This window comes from Bombus vancouverensis, chromosome 5 (assembly GCF_051014615.1).
Source record: "Bombus vancouverensis nearcticus chromosome 5, iyBomVanc1_principal, whole genome shotgun sequence".
Taxonomy (NCBI): domain Eukaryota; kingdom Metazoa; phylum Arthropoda; class Insecta; order Hymenoptera; family Apidae; genus Bombus; species Bombus vancouverensis.
In genome coordinates, this window is record NC_134915.1 from 3,269,097 (window position 1) to 3,284,144 (window position 15,048).

At 32.5% G+C, this 15,048-nt stretch overlaps 1 protein-coding gene across 4 annotated transcripts in view; it reads left to right on the plus strand.

Annotated features, from left to right (window-relative positions):
* LOC117159863 (uridine phosphorylase 1) overlaps nt 1-15,048 on the plus strand; it is a 48,619-nt gene that overhangs the window by 30,099 nt on the left and 3,472 nt on the right. For 3 of the 4 annotated variants that reach the window (XM_033340040.2, XM_076618343.1, XM_033340039.2), the window contains exons 2-3: nt 5,678-5,801; nt 11,887-12,048. In XM_033340040.2, coding sequence (XP_033195931.1) covers nt 5,678-5,801; nt 11,887-12,048 — 286 coding nt within the window. Of the gene's footprint in view, nt 1-5,528; nt 5,551-5,677; nt 5,802-11,886; nt 12,049-15,048 lie in introns of those variants that run through there. The other variant, XM_076618342.1, reaches the window with a different exon arrangement.

The following is a 15,048-nucleotide window of genomic DNA, read 5'->3' on the forward strand; positions in this document are numbered from 1 at the left end:
ATACTTTCATTTAACTGATGCAGTATTTCCAAAGAAATTATAAATGAATCTCTATAATCACAAATGAAATGCAATTAATTTAAACTGTAAGAATAAATACTGCAATTATATCTTTTTTATTTTCGTGTTAATATGAACGATAAGCTCGCAACTTCCAGGATGAATAAGTTCTTTTATGTATTAGTTGGATTATCTTTTATTTAGTATTATCAATAAATATACAACCGGGTCGATATATATCCAAAAGTTCATGTTATAATATATGATGAAAGAGGGAACAATAAAATTTAAAAGCGGGTTACGAAAAATTAAAATTTATTAAAAATCTAACAATAATATTTTATTTTTATATGTTTTACCTAAATGAATTATACTTTTGAAAGATGAAAGATATTTGGAACAAGAGATATTTTACAAACGAGGTAGTTATTTTATCATATATTATTATTTTATTATCATATAAATAAAATAAATCTGAAACGTAGATATTAACACAATGAATGAATTGTATAGTATAGGATTAAGAATGAACCTAAGAAGGAAGCTATAATCCTGTCAAGAGGTCATTGTCAAATTTGATTTACGCGCCACTCGATTCTAATCGATATGTTCATTTGAACGATTCCTCTTTCTTCCTGTTCTGGCCGGCATTTTCTTAGTCCGTCCACAGTTTCTTATTGAAAAAGTATTATCGTTTATAGAATCGACTTTATAGAATTATCTGTACAGTTGACTCTTCCATCGTGTGCGAAGAAAAACATAAGAAAAATATAAACATAAGATTTAGAAAATATTTACATCAATAATCGCTTTAACCACGTGTATATAGCGTAAAGTGACAGCAGAACGATGAATTGCGCGTCAGGAAATATAGAGCCGCTGACTAAGGAAAATTTTCATAAGTGGAGAGCTCAGATTCAAACGTTATTAATGAAAAACAACACATAGGAATATGTTTCTGGTGAAAAGATCCGAACTACAGAGAATGCTACAGAATGGGATGTAGCAGATAGAAAGGCAAGATCAGAAATGTCTGTATATTAGCAATAAGTCCTGAAGCATTAATGCAAGTAAATGATTACAACACATCAAAAGAGGTATGGGATAAATTAAATGAAATATATTGCTTAACTTATCCCGCTTACAAGATAATGCTAGTAAAACAGTTAGTTAACTATAAGATGCAAGAAGATGGGAATATAAATAGTCATATAAGAAACTTTTCTGACTTAATTGATAAATTGAGAGAAATACATATATACATCCAAGATGACATAGAACAATTTTGTTATTATGTAGTATTCCAAACAGCTAAGAAGATTTCAGGATTGCTATTGAAACTGAGAAAAAATTTCCATCCTTTGAAGCACTGAAAATAAAACTACTCAAAGAAGAATCCAAAAGAAGACAGAACTAGGAGTATGAAAACAACACCTATTATAGCGGTAGTCGAATTGGGCATGCAATAGAAGTCTCTACATATTCAGGAACTGCAACAAAATGCACAACACAGACCATCACACCTAGTATTTCGCATCAAGTGCTTTATAAAGAAATTATTAATATCCTTTAGAATGCAGATTATCGTACCATGACTCTTAAAAAAGTAAGGCTAATGATTGAAACAAAATATAACATACATCTTAATGACAGAGAAACGGAGATATATTTTTAGTCATGCAATATGTAAAGGCAAATTCAGCTGTACAAGAGAGGGAGATAAAGCTCAATGATGGAGTAGTAATTGATGATACAGAAGATGAAACAGAATCAGAATTAGATGATGAAGAGATAGAGGAAGAATGATAAACAGTCAAGAGGAGTCTTGCAAGAAAAGCAACAAGTAAATATGGGAATAGAAGCTTTTATTTCTTTGGATGATCAATTTGTTTGTTATTTTTTCAATAATTGATTGACAACATTTGTTATGTTGATAGGAATGAATAATATCTTGCAATTTCCTTATTAAGCCTCCGAAAAAATTTATTATGTAACGTTACATAATAAATTTATTATTTCTCAAGTTGCTTAATGTTTTAACACAAATTGTAGAAATTAAAAATTTAAAAGTCCCATTTTGGTTGGTATAATTTGTATTTATGTAAATATTGTCAACTACATATATGTTATACAAATATATATACAAATACAAACATGTTTGTTGCAGTATGACATTGTTTTACCATATATATGAACTTTGTTGTCCACGGTATTTGTTGTATTGGATGTTTGCTATATAACATTTTAACTTATGGATGTTATCAAACATATGTTCAATTGAATGGTGATCCATAAGTAGGAACCAACTAGATTTGGTCAATGTTGTAAACAATATAAATGGCGCTCATTAAAACTGCCCTCAGTATAAAATTACATAAAATATTAAGAATATTGTATTGGGATCAAAAGTATGATATTTCAGTTTCTAAACATTAAAATGGGACAATTTGCATATTTAAGTAATCTCCATTGTATGAACATTTCAGCATGTTAGCTTAATTGAAATAAAACATTGAACAAGCATTAATGTAAAACTATGAGCACACCTTATGTTAGTAAATTTTTCACAATAAACATTTCTTTTATACTTAATTTAATTCAATATACATTAACTAAGAAGCAAATTATACTAAAAAATAAAGCTGCATGTTTGATAATATCTAAAGTTCATTGTAATTTTTAGGATTAAATAAAATACATGAAGAGTATGTGTGTGTGTGTGTGTATAATATGTTATTTATAATTTCAATCTTCAACGAAGATTATGAATACACACACGCTTAGGCGAACAATCTGAGAATGAAAAAAAGCTTAAGTTACTTTGGAGAATAGAATGTTAGATATCTGAAAGGTTCATGTATTATCGCTTGCAGACAGTATCTCGGAGAACAATGCTGTTGATAATCGCACTGAATGACGCTATGATTGTTTTAAGGAGGTTTGTACGTTCTTGTATTAATCAGCATTGTTACCTTATATTCGTAACACAAGATTTAATATACGCATCGCAGTATAACATATGAAAATGTTAAAGGTCTAAAATAAACATATAAGAATTATACATTGAAATGAATGTATAAATTAAAACTCCATCCAAGTATAGGACATGAATATATATATATATATATATAATGGGAGCTGATTTTTATTCTTGCTTCGAGATTCCTTCTTCTCAAATAAAAGATGAAATCGTCGTGTATCTGATGTATGGTGAGAAATTTCCAGTTCTACTTTATATGGTACTCCAGAACATAGATTTCTGAAGTGTGGGTCGCGTTAAATATTCTACTATTACAGATTCGTTAGGAGAGTTGTATTCATCGATAATCGTCGCAAGAACAGTTCAAATTCTATTCAGTTCAAAACCAGAATAACGAGGAAGATGAGAACCCTTATTTCTGTCTAGTTTCTCTCAGCTCGTAGATCCGTATCAGGTCAATTTTATATAGCTTATCAATCAACTCTCGACACAATTACGTTTTGGCTAATCTTCGAGTAGGTCGCGAAAAATCACCGGTCTTGGAACTGGGTTCCGGTCCATAGAAGTTTGCGAAGCTTTGCTCTAGAAGTATGTAAGTCATTTATCGGATTTTGCTTGCATACGACTCATCTTTTGAAACAGTTCTTCGAGTTTTTTAAAGTTCCAGAGAACCTGATTCAAAGCTCTTGTGGCCTGTTTCAATACACGTACGTACATGATTTTACATTATCTTAAAAATATTGTAAGTTCTGACGTAACTGAAGTAAGTTCTTCAGATTTTAATGCCTATGAAGGTAAATATGGTAGTGGATATTTTTGTGGATATTTCCTCTCTTTTTAAAAGACTACGCATGAATTGTGCAAGTATCCTCCTTTATGATGTTGACGAGACAATATAAATAAGTATTCAAAGTTCATCTATGAATTATGATTATTAAATTCATTTATGCGAGGTTGATCATAGAAAGCGTACGCGTCTTATAATTATCAGAATATCAATTGTTCTCGTATAACTCGTTGAACTGACTCGTTTAACGATAATGGAACATTCGTTGTTATTTTTGCAACGTGCAATCATCGCACTCGTTTTTCTACTGCTCATGCACAAATTGGCACGACGAGTTGCATATTATGAGAACTGAATACAATTCTGCCACACGCAGTCATCGGTTTCCTCTTCGTCCTCGTCGTCAGGGGTTGCGAGGGTGAATATTCTGCTTGCAAAGAGAAGCTGGCAGGATTATGTTGAATTTACTTAAAAAAAGGAAATCGGTGGAATTTTACCAGCTATAATCGATTCAGTATTTTAAATTATTTATCCTATCGTATAAAATGATAGAACAACATCAATTCTATATATCAATAATTTATTTTTCAATGGTAAGTTTTTATTTGCCATGCATAATAACTAACGTTGATATCATAAAATTATACCTTGCCCAGTGGATTAATATTGTGTAACATTGCAGAACCGAATTATATACCTATGTAGAATCACATACATATGCCATATACATACCATGCATTAAACTAAAGTGATTATATATTATAATAATACGTAATTAATGCATACCATAATGGACACAACTTATTCTATTATAGTACAAATAAACAAATACGTAATTTTCTTATGAATAAAAGACAGTATAGTTATATCGAACATGTTGGTGTAATCGTAAACAATCAATCGATTAACTCAGTAAACAGTAACGAAGGTACATATTTCGCACACGACAAGAATACATTTCTATTTACGAGACTTAAATAAATAAAAATTTTGATACACAACGCATAATAACCAGCATTAATATCATAAAATTATACCTTGCCCAGTGGATTATATATAGTAGATATAGTATAATAAATAATACATTTATAATAATATTGTGTAACATTGCAGAACCGAATTATATACCTATGTAGAATCACATACATATGCCATATACATACCATGCATTAAACTAAAGTTATTACATATTACAATAATACGTAATTAATGCATACTATAATGCAATATAGTAATGCAATATTATAGTATAAATAAACCAATACGTAATTTTCTTATGAATAAAAGACAGTATAGTTATATCGAACATGTTGGTGTAATCGTAAACAATCAATCGATTAACTCGGTAAACAGTAACGAAGGTACATATTTCGCACACGACAAGAATACATTTCTATTTACGAGACTTAAATAAAAATGTTGATACACAACGCATAATAACCAACGTTAATATCATAAAATTATACCTTGCCCAGTGGATTAATAGATACAGTATAATAAATAATACATTTATAATAATATTGTGTAACATTGCAGAACCGAATTATATACCTATGTAGTATCACATATATATGCAATATACATATCATACATTAAACTATAAGTTATTACATATTATAATAATACGTAATTAATGCATACCATAATGGACAGAACTTATTCTATTATAGTATAAATAAATAAATACGTAATTTTCTTATGAATAAAAGACAGTATAGTTATATCGAACATGTTGGTGTAATCGTAAACAATGAACCGATTAACTCGGTAAACAGTAACGAAGGTACATATTTCGCACACGACAAGAATACATTTCTATTTACAAGACTTAAATAAATAAAAATTTTGACACACAACGCATAAAGTTCTATATGTTTTTAACACGCTGTTCGCGTTTCGCACTTTTTTAGATATAGAGATGGATCTGTACGACTTCGAAATCCAAACATCGAGCTCATGGATCAGGATATACTGTATCATCTTGCTCTGGGTAGCGGCTCCCACGATCTCGTTGAAATGTTTGGCGACGTCAAGGTAAATCAAAGTAGTAGAGCTTCTTTTTCTGTGGAAAGAACTTTTACCTTTAGTTGTACTCCTTTTTTTTTTTTTTTTTTTTTTTTAAAGAACTTTGTTTTATGTATAGTAGAACTCCTTTTCCTGTAGAAAACACTCTTTGACGTATAGTGAGACTTCTCTTTTTATAAGAAGGGCTCTATAATCTAATATAATAGAACGTTTTTCTTCTAGAAAAAAAGTTTTTTTTATATACAGTAGAATTTATTTTATGTGAACTACATTTGTAGAAACAGAATTTTAGTTAGCACTCCGTTAACTGTGTTCTTTCTGTCTTTCTTCCATTAAGTGCTTTACCATGTAATAGTGGATGTCCCTTGCGTAACAATTTTTCTAATGAAAAATAAACGCAACGAGAAATTTTCTAAAACTTGTTACTCCAAGTTTTCATATTCGTGCTCTATTTTGATTTGTACGAAAAAGTTTCTATAATTCCTATAAAAGATGCGAACAAGTAGTTTTTCGCATATTGTCGTGTAACTTAAAAAAATGTTACGTTATTAATTGCCTCGAAGATCGTTGCATATTAATTACGTATTACGCACGCTATTCCTAGAAACGTACTTTAATGTCAGTGCACCTTTAAACTCCTGACGCATATAGTTGAAACAATGCCAGAACATCGGTGCTTTCTAAAACATATTGAACTTACCTATAAATACATTGAGGCTTATTTCTCTCCCAAAGAAGTAGTTTTACAGTGTCACAACGACCTCAAAAACCTTTTTTATTACTTTATTCAAGACATATTTCGATTCTCGTGCCGCATATAGCTTCAAGTATGTTTGTCAACTCAATTAATCTCACCAATTTCTTTCTCTATACTTGTGCGAACACTTTCTTGGCTAATTGCAATGTTTATGTTTGGGTTCTGCGTGCAGTATAGTAATCTCTATCAGTCGAATTTTCAGAGGTGAAGTATGACTAATTTCTGACAGTGGATTAACACGGAATACTACCGATAACAATCAACTATGTATGTAGAAGCGCTGCAATGTGTATTTCCAAGCGTAAATTTGCATAACGTTCGAAACTACAATATGTGTGCTGTACACGATATCGTCGATGTATTACTATCTCTATTATCTATTTATAAATTTCTGCTCCATCGATCGTTAATTATCGGACTATCTTATCCACGATGAATTTTGTAATTTTCAGTGAATGTTAACGTTAGATATTAATTATGTTGGTTATATTAAGGACGAAGCAAATAGAGTTAACTAAATTTATATCTATCGAAAATATTGAAAATGATAATGAAAAACTTTGTAATTGTAAAATTTTAGCGAAACATAATTTTCGATGAAATTGGGAAACAAGGTACAACGTGCAAGTGCAGCAAAACAATTACGATAGCAATAAATATGTATAAAGCAATATTTGTAAATCATTGTTGTAAATTATTATGAATCACTATTTTACGTTTCTTTCCAGAAACGAATTTAAACAGGTTCGTTTAAAATTTATTTGATATAATTTTGATCAATTTCTTCTGCGTGCCATTTCGCAAGTTATTTTAACTTTTTGTTTGCTTGGATTGTCAGAAACAATTCAGTTTCATAAATGGCAAATGCTTCTGCGGCAGACACTTGTCATCTTGTCATCTATTGTTTCTCCTACGTATTGTATATCGTTCGAGCTTACGCAGTTGCAGTCAATCTATTGATTTTTATTTCGCATTGCTATTACGATCAAAAAACAATTACATCAAGTAACGGAACACCAGGTTTTTATCATACTTGTCTTATCAGGTGAATTTGTTAGCAGTAATAAAGAGAGCCAAGAGCCGTGGCTCATAATAGATATACTTACCATATGTTTACATTGGCTACAAAATATTTTGGCACACTATCGTATTTATTTTAGTATTTACATACTAACTAATTAGGACTAGGTGCACTAAATTTCACATCATTTAATGTCACTATTTTCGAATGAGCCTAAACATTCAAAAATATCAGAATGAAATTCTATAGAAATTCCAATGAAAAACATTTTGTTGGAAAATGGGTATGTGCCAATACTTTTCGTAGTCACTGTATTTTACATAAAAGAAACGAAGAAGGCTAAGTTTGAAAATTTGTATCGGAGAAATTTTTAAACGTTCACATTTTTAATCGTCTCGTTGCTAGGATTAGAGTTTTAACTTGGAAATCATGAAAACCTTACTCGCATCTCTCTGATTTCAAGTACCTGGTATATTTCCCTAACATAAACAGTGATCTGTGTAATATTAGAATGATGAAATAAATGGCAATAGTGTACTTTTAGCATGTAGTTGTAACATACTTATGTATGTACACTTCGTATATAGAACAGTTAACAGTCCAACCTGTTTACTGTAGCTAAAATCACAGAATCCTACATTAATCCACAGACAAATCAATTTTAGATTGGTTTTAGTTCTAGCGAATATAAATTAAATATGACACTCGTACAGAGCTGATCGTGGCATCCACTGTTTAGTGGATAATTTTTCATAGAAGAAAAGATTATCTGTCCTTTTGAGCTGCATTATAAATATTGATATTAATAAATATCGATTTACGCGTCAATGTGATGCATTTCGAATTTCACGAGGGAAATTACACGAACCGTTTACATTTTTCTTCTAACATTTGTACTGACGAGACAAATGTATATCGAAATTCATTTTCTTCAAAGTTTTCTAATTTTAAAGTTTTCTATGTGGTGTACGCGTTAATTAAAACCGAAATGTCCGTAAACCTAGCGTTAACGAGGAGAGTAATTTTTAAGTAAGAAAGTAAGGATTTCTTCGATTTCTATTCTTCTTTTTTCCAGATTTCCTTGCAAGGGGCACAAATTTTCTATCGATCGTTTCGTTAATCGATTTTCTTGATAATCCAGATTCCGTGGTAGTTAATTTTCAACGCAAATGAAGCAAAACCTAAGAGATAGAAGATTTTTTAACTATTATTAAAATTAAAAGCAAATTAACTCGTCCTACAGATCTCAATTTCTTAGACGTAAGAATTTCTTCATTTGCGGATATTTTCTATCGAAAACACAAGTCATATGATGTTAACGGTTAGAAGAATGAACGCGAATGACGAAATTGATTTATCTCTTCTAATCTGTTATTTCACAATCCAAATATTTCTGGTTAAGAGGTGACTCGTGATGTGTTAACAGGTCACTAAATAACTCGTTATTTGTGAGAGAACCCAAAGAGATTTGTTCATCGCCGGTTAACGTTTAAATAAACGTCGAATTTCTTTTCAAGCTTTGCTCTTGTAGCTTCCAAATGAATCACGTTTGAGCTATGGACGCAATATTTACGTCGTGTATATTATTACGCCATTTAACGTTTCTCAGCTCGTACAAGCCACGAGCACGCATTCTTTTTATCGCGATCTCTTTTACGCTATCAGTGAAGCCGCGTTTACACAACGTATTCACGTTCATTGAAGGATATGCCATTAGAAGAAAGTACAATGTTTCGTGACCTAAATAGAACAATAGGCGAAACTTGCATGCGCGTGCTTCGGCTACACAGACAGCGGCGGTAATCCTCGAGGTATTATTTCGTACGTTGCTCGGCAACTGTTGTACACCGTCGAATTCTATGTTCCATTTAGAGAAAAGAGCAATTCCACTGTTGCAAATTACAAACAGCATCGGAGGAACGTGCCCCGTTGGTTTTGTTTGAGTAATTCGACGTTGGAAATCGTTTTTTAACTCCTCGATGCTCCATTCTGTTTTATATATTTGATTATATTCGTTATAATTATATTTGTATATGTCGGGTTTACATTAGAATTAGGGTTAGGGGCGTGAAACGAATCTTCGTTTGGGTTACACGTTGTCGTTATGCAATAGAGAAGACATTGACAGTGCAAATACGATTATTATAGAGCCGGACAAGTAACCGTGGTAGTTAGGCACTTGAGAAACTAATGACAATGATCCTAGGTTCAATAACGAATCCGCGGTCGACGGGATGATAGATGAACGCACTCACAAAATCTAAGTCGGACGCGTAATATTCACTGGTCGTAAAGGGTTACTCCTTTCATCAGTGAGATCGCGAGCGAGAATGACTTTCCCGTCCCGATGATGCCACAGAGGAAAACTATAATGGGGTGTGTCTAAGGACACGAGATCATCGGATTCGTCGAGAAAAGCCTTCGTTCAGAAAGTAAGGAAAATTGGCGTTGCTGCTAATTGGTCAATCTCCATATCGGTGGTTAGAAAAAGATGCTAGCCGCCCTCGAGGGAAAGTTGCTAGTGGGAGACGCCGCTCGTTGAAAAATAGGTCTCCCCTATTTTCCCGTAGTTGGGACAAAGACTGTTTGTCTGTTTGAAGGACTTTAGTTGACTAAATCTTAAGATTTATAACGGGCCCTCGAGCTAGCTGAACATGTACTGCGGAGACGCATCGACATCTGGCAATCATCTTACTCGAAGAATAGGGTCTGCGTGTGGCGAGCTACGGGACAGAAACCGTTGGAATGTTTACTGTCGAGTGTTACAACTATTTCCTTTTTAAAGAGAGCTATAGAATTATTCCATGCCTTTGTTAGACAAAGCGTTCATCCCGTGACCGCGGCTACGTTCGGCGACTGGCTGTTGCCTCGAGCCCAAGCTCATTATCACAACTCTCGAACAATTACAATCGGATTGAATAACTACAATTGTTTAATTACAGCTATAGTAGACTCTAGGTTACAATGTTGCGGGATTAACCAAAATTCCAAAGACTCCGGTGTTCTTTCATCTCCGACATATATTTGATTGAAACTTTGTATTTTTCTCCGTAATAATAAGATGTAATTCTTTTAGATTTTTGCGAGCTACGTCTGCCAGCTATAGCACTGTAACACAGCTATAGGAGCTTGTAAGCTACGCATGGAAAAATATTTTCCATCAGCTTTCTTAAAGCACCTGTCCTTTCCAACTCCTGCACCTGTACCGGATGTGACAATTGCGCGATACAGGCGTACAGTGATTCACTAGTATTCTGTATTCTGGTATTCTGGTGTTTGTTAATTTGCTCCAAAGCTGAGCAAAGTAAATTAATCGTTAAAAGATTAATTTTTGTTACTTGTAATACCTGATACGTTAATGTGTTAAAATTTATGATACAAAATGAACGTTTGTATAGAATATTTGAAGTCCATAATCTACGTGAAGCGCCTAAGTTTCTTTCATTAAAAATAAAACTCTTTAGAACTGACTACACATAGCCTGAAGTTCAGATGAAAGCATCGTGGAAGCGGAAATGCTACATATTTTTAATTGAATATGACACGAGAAAGAGCATTATCGTGGGATACTATAAGAGGGAAATATTTCTCCATACCTCACGGCTATAAAACACAATACAGTACAGTAGAATTCCATTTATTTGAACTTGATAGGGAGCAGACATAATAAAAGTTCGTTGATTCTTTCTATTTATCACTTCCCATTCGAATAATATGAATTAATATTCAAATTAGTGGATTCAGTTAAACGGGCATTAACTATGTTTCAATAAATACAGTTTAGATGAATGAAGGGAGAGAATTGGAACCACTACAACAGATTTATCTGTGGATAACGTACTTAAAATATTAAACTGGATAGATGCGATTAAAGAATGTTCGTAGAAAGCACTGTACGTGGCAAAATTGAGAAATGTTGATTTTCTGTTGGAAAATTCTACGTACCAATGAGAATGCCGTAGTATTTGACTTAAATTTTATTTTTTAAATAATTTCAGTGCAATTTCCCTTTCTAAATAGTTATTAACAACGCTGAAAGATAGTGTAACAGCTTCACCTCTATAGAAAATGATATAGCTGCTAATAGACATTGGTTAATGGCCTTTTTACTTTTGTAATGGAACATCGTGCTTTCTTTACAAATAAGAAGTGGCGCATACAGGCTTTTGTACAGATACACTTTTCTTCTTCATGAAATTGGATCGTGTCAATGCGGAAGATTCCTTTTCCTTCTGAAAAGCTTGTCTCCTGCCACTTGCAATGTATTCAACGAGCTTTCTTCAATTATGTAATTAATTCTATAACTCTGTTTACAGTTCGTGTGCATGGGAGGAACACCAAAGCGTATGGAAGATTTTGCTCACTTCATAATGAAGGAAATAGGTCACAAGCTTCCGGCAGGCACGACACTTCTTGATATTAGCCAGTATTCATATCGTTACTCTATGTATAAAGTCGGACCAGTCCTTTCTATTAGCGTGAGTATACTTGACATTGCGTTTATTTTTCGAAAATTATTCCTTTAGGAATGTTTCATATTCACGAGACTACGGATTTTCATGTATTTGTGGGGAATTTTAAGCTGCAAATATGCATTAATATACATTGTAAAATAATACATATACATAATAACAGATACATAAAATATCCAAAGTAGAATATTCGTTATAATATTTATTAGGCGAAGCAAATATTCGCTTACAAGTAATTTATGAATAATTAATGAAGATAGCAAATCGCTGGAAATACGTCACGCCTTATCGTACGTTATTTTTTGTTTTTACTTCAAATCACGTTTTTCAGGTTTAAATATCGTCTTTGCATCGTGAGTTATAGTGAACAACGTAAATCAAGAATTGTTAAGATCTGTTAAAATTGGCTATTTACACAATCGTGCGATCCGAATTTAATTAAATTGGAACGCTTCAGCGTCTCTCGAGGACAGAACAGGACGTAGGTGAAATTGAAAAGCTTATTGAAACTGAATGAAATATGCCTTCACCCTATTTGCTCGCGGTTAACTTGCATTCGATTTAATCAGAATTGTATGTCCAAGATTAGATAGAACATGCATACGACCAGTTTGTGATAAAATAATGAGAGAACGTTGAGCAACGAATGTTGAAGATTATTTTCTATTATAGGCTGGAAGGCAGCTACTTTCGAACAAATTTATCCAATTGATGCAGTAAATAGCAACATTTATCGTGAGATAAATGCCAGAATTGCCTGATTTTAAATCACCTGGAATATATCTCACTTTGTGGAAAATACAAATTAAATCACTTTTCAAAAGATAATTGGGACATAACAAAATTAAATGAAGTACATAGAATGTCAACATGTTACATGTTAACATAACATGTTAAAAATTATTTCCCAAATAGTACAGAATTCTGTGCTTTTGCTCAAGTTTACGATATTAATATAGTTGCATAATTAATAATTTGGCCAGTGATGTGTTCAAAATTATTCTGAAAATAATGCAGAATATTTTATTTCAATTTAATTTTCTGATATTAATACAAGCAATGTATATACATACACATCAATCGTGTAACATCTGAATATGTTATATACATATATATATATATATATATACATACATACATACATACATACATACATACATACATATATATGTATATACTTTTTATTATATGTATTATATACATACATATATATGTATATACATACATATATTGATGTGTATGTATTGTTGAAAAGTAGAAGCGAGATAAAACAAAAAATATTCTATGACCTTGGTAATATAAAGAAACATTTCATTAATTAAATTTCTTATCCCAATGGCCTCACTTATTGTAACGCATCTACGATATTACTCTTTTTACTTTTGTGGAGTATCACGATTCCATTAAATCCTCAATTTTGCAAGTTTAAATAAATTGATAAGCAGTATTTCTGCTTAATTAGATATATATCTTCGATAATAATCGATACAACATTTTTTACTTCGTTTTATCTGCTCCATCCAATTACTTTCTTCAAAGGAGCCATTTCTTTTCAGGTTTTATATTAGAGAAAGTGTACAGTTTTACCTTTAAATCACATTCTAATTATAAACGAGGCATAAGCTTTGCATAATTGCGATAACAGTTTCTGGTTTCAACGATGCTTTAAAAGCGAATTAATCGAAATTGGATAGTTTTAACTTTGAAGTAAATTGCTTGAAGAGAACAAGCCTCTTTCCTGTTTAACGCAAAATAAGAAAGAACACTGCAATAATTTATAATTAAATTTGATACTTTGTGAACTTTATAAGCTTTATCCGGGTACGTTATTTCAGTTACTCTCAATCTAATTATGCTTTCTGTTATTCTTAACAGAACAGAGAAGATATTAATATGTCTTATTTCTCGTTTCGACTTCATATTAAAGTTTTCCTTAAAACATGAAAGTATTCTTACTTGTTAAAACAAAGTACACGTCAGAGAGTAATAATTCAGAGATCGTAGCTGAGCTAATTGACTCCTTAATTAACTCACTCTGTCGAAAGTCTGTAAGGAGATTTCTGAGAAAGAGCCTTTGGCAAATAATAGTTGCGTGAGTATTGTACTTGCTAATCAAATGGTTGAATTGTTATGAAATTCTTATCCATCTCGCAAATAAGAAAAAGAAGAAAATTCTCTAAGACTGATTACAATTATCAATGCAAACGTAGCTAATATTAAAAAACTGGAACCGAAACGTTTACTCGGTTCACCGCTTTACTTTAAGAGTGCTTTTCTCAGGGAAGCTTCTTAATTATTGGCACGAATAAAAAACGAGTAGTTAGAAATTTCAAAGCTAAAAATTCCAAACTAGATACGACATATGCGTTTCGTTCGACGAATAACCGTAATAGTAAGTCGTAATAGGAATCATTGGTCAGCAACAAGTCACACGTTCGAGCGTAAAGCAACATCGAGATTCCATTAGAAGGGAGAACGTCTAGTCGAGCTTTCCACGATAATCATACACGCTTCTCTTCTCCCGTGGGTTTCTCCATGCACCAGTTACTCGGCTGGTGGAGCAAACTATTTTTTATCGACGCTTTGTGCAAATCATCCGTGTGACGCGACAACACGTCAAACGACGCGAGAAACACAAAAGAAGTTGCGTAGCCATAGAGAAGTTCATCCTCGCAAGTGGTGCGAAAAGAAGTTGCGCCACTTTATCGCGTTACGATGACTGGACGGCAAAGTTCAGAACTTTTTCATTCTTTTCAGCGTTTTAAATTTAGAAGACCGTCTAAAAGAGGATCTAGGGAACATACAGAAATTTGCTCCATCGGAGACTACAAAATATCCTACGGTCGTCCTCAATCGCGTCGTATTAAAATCTTCCTGTCGTTAAAATCAAAAAACCAACGAAAACCAATGGGATATCGCCTCGCTGGATATTTAAACGTCCTTGTTCGCATTTTCACCGACCATACGCGGTCTAAGTACCTGCCATAAATTGTTCCAACTCTGAGT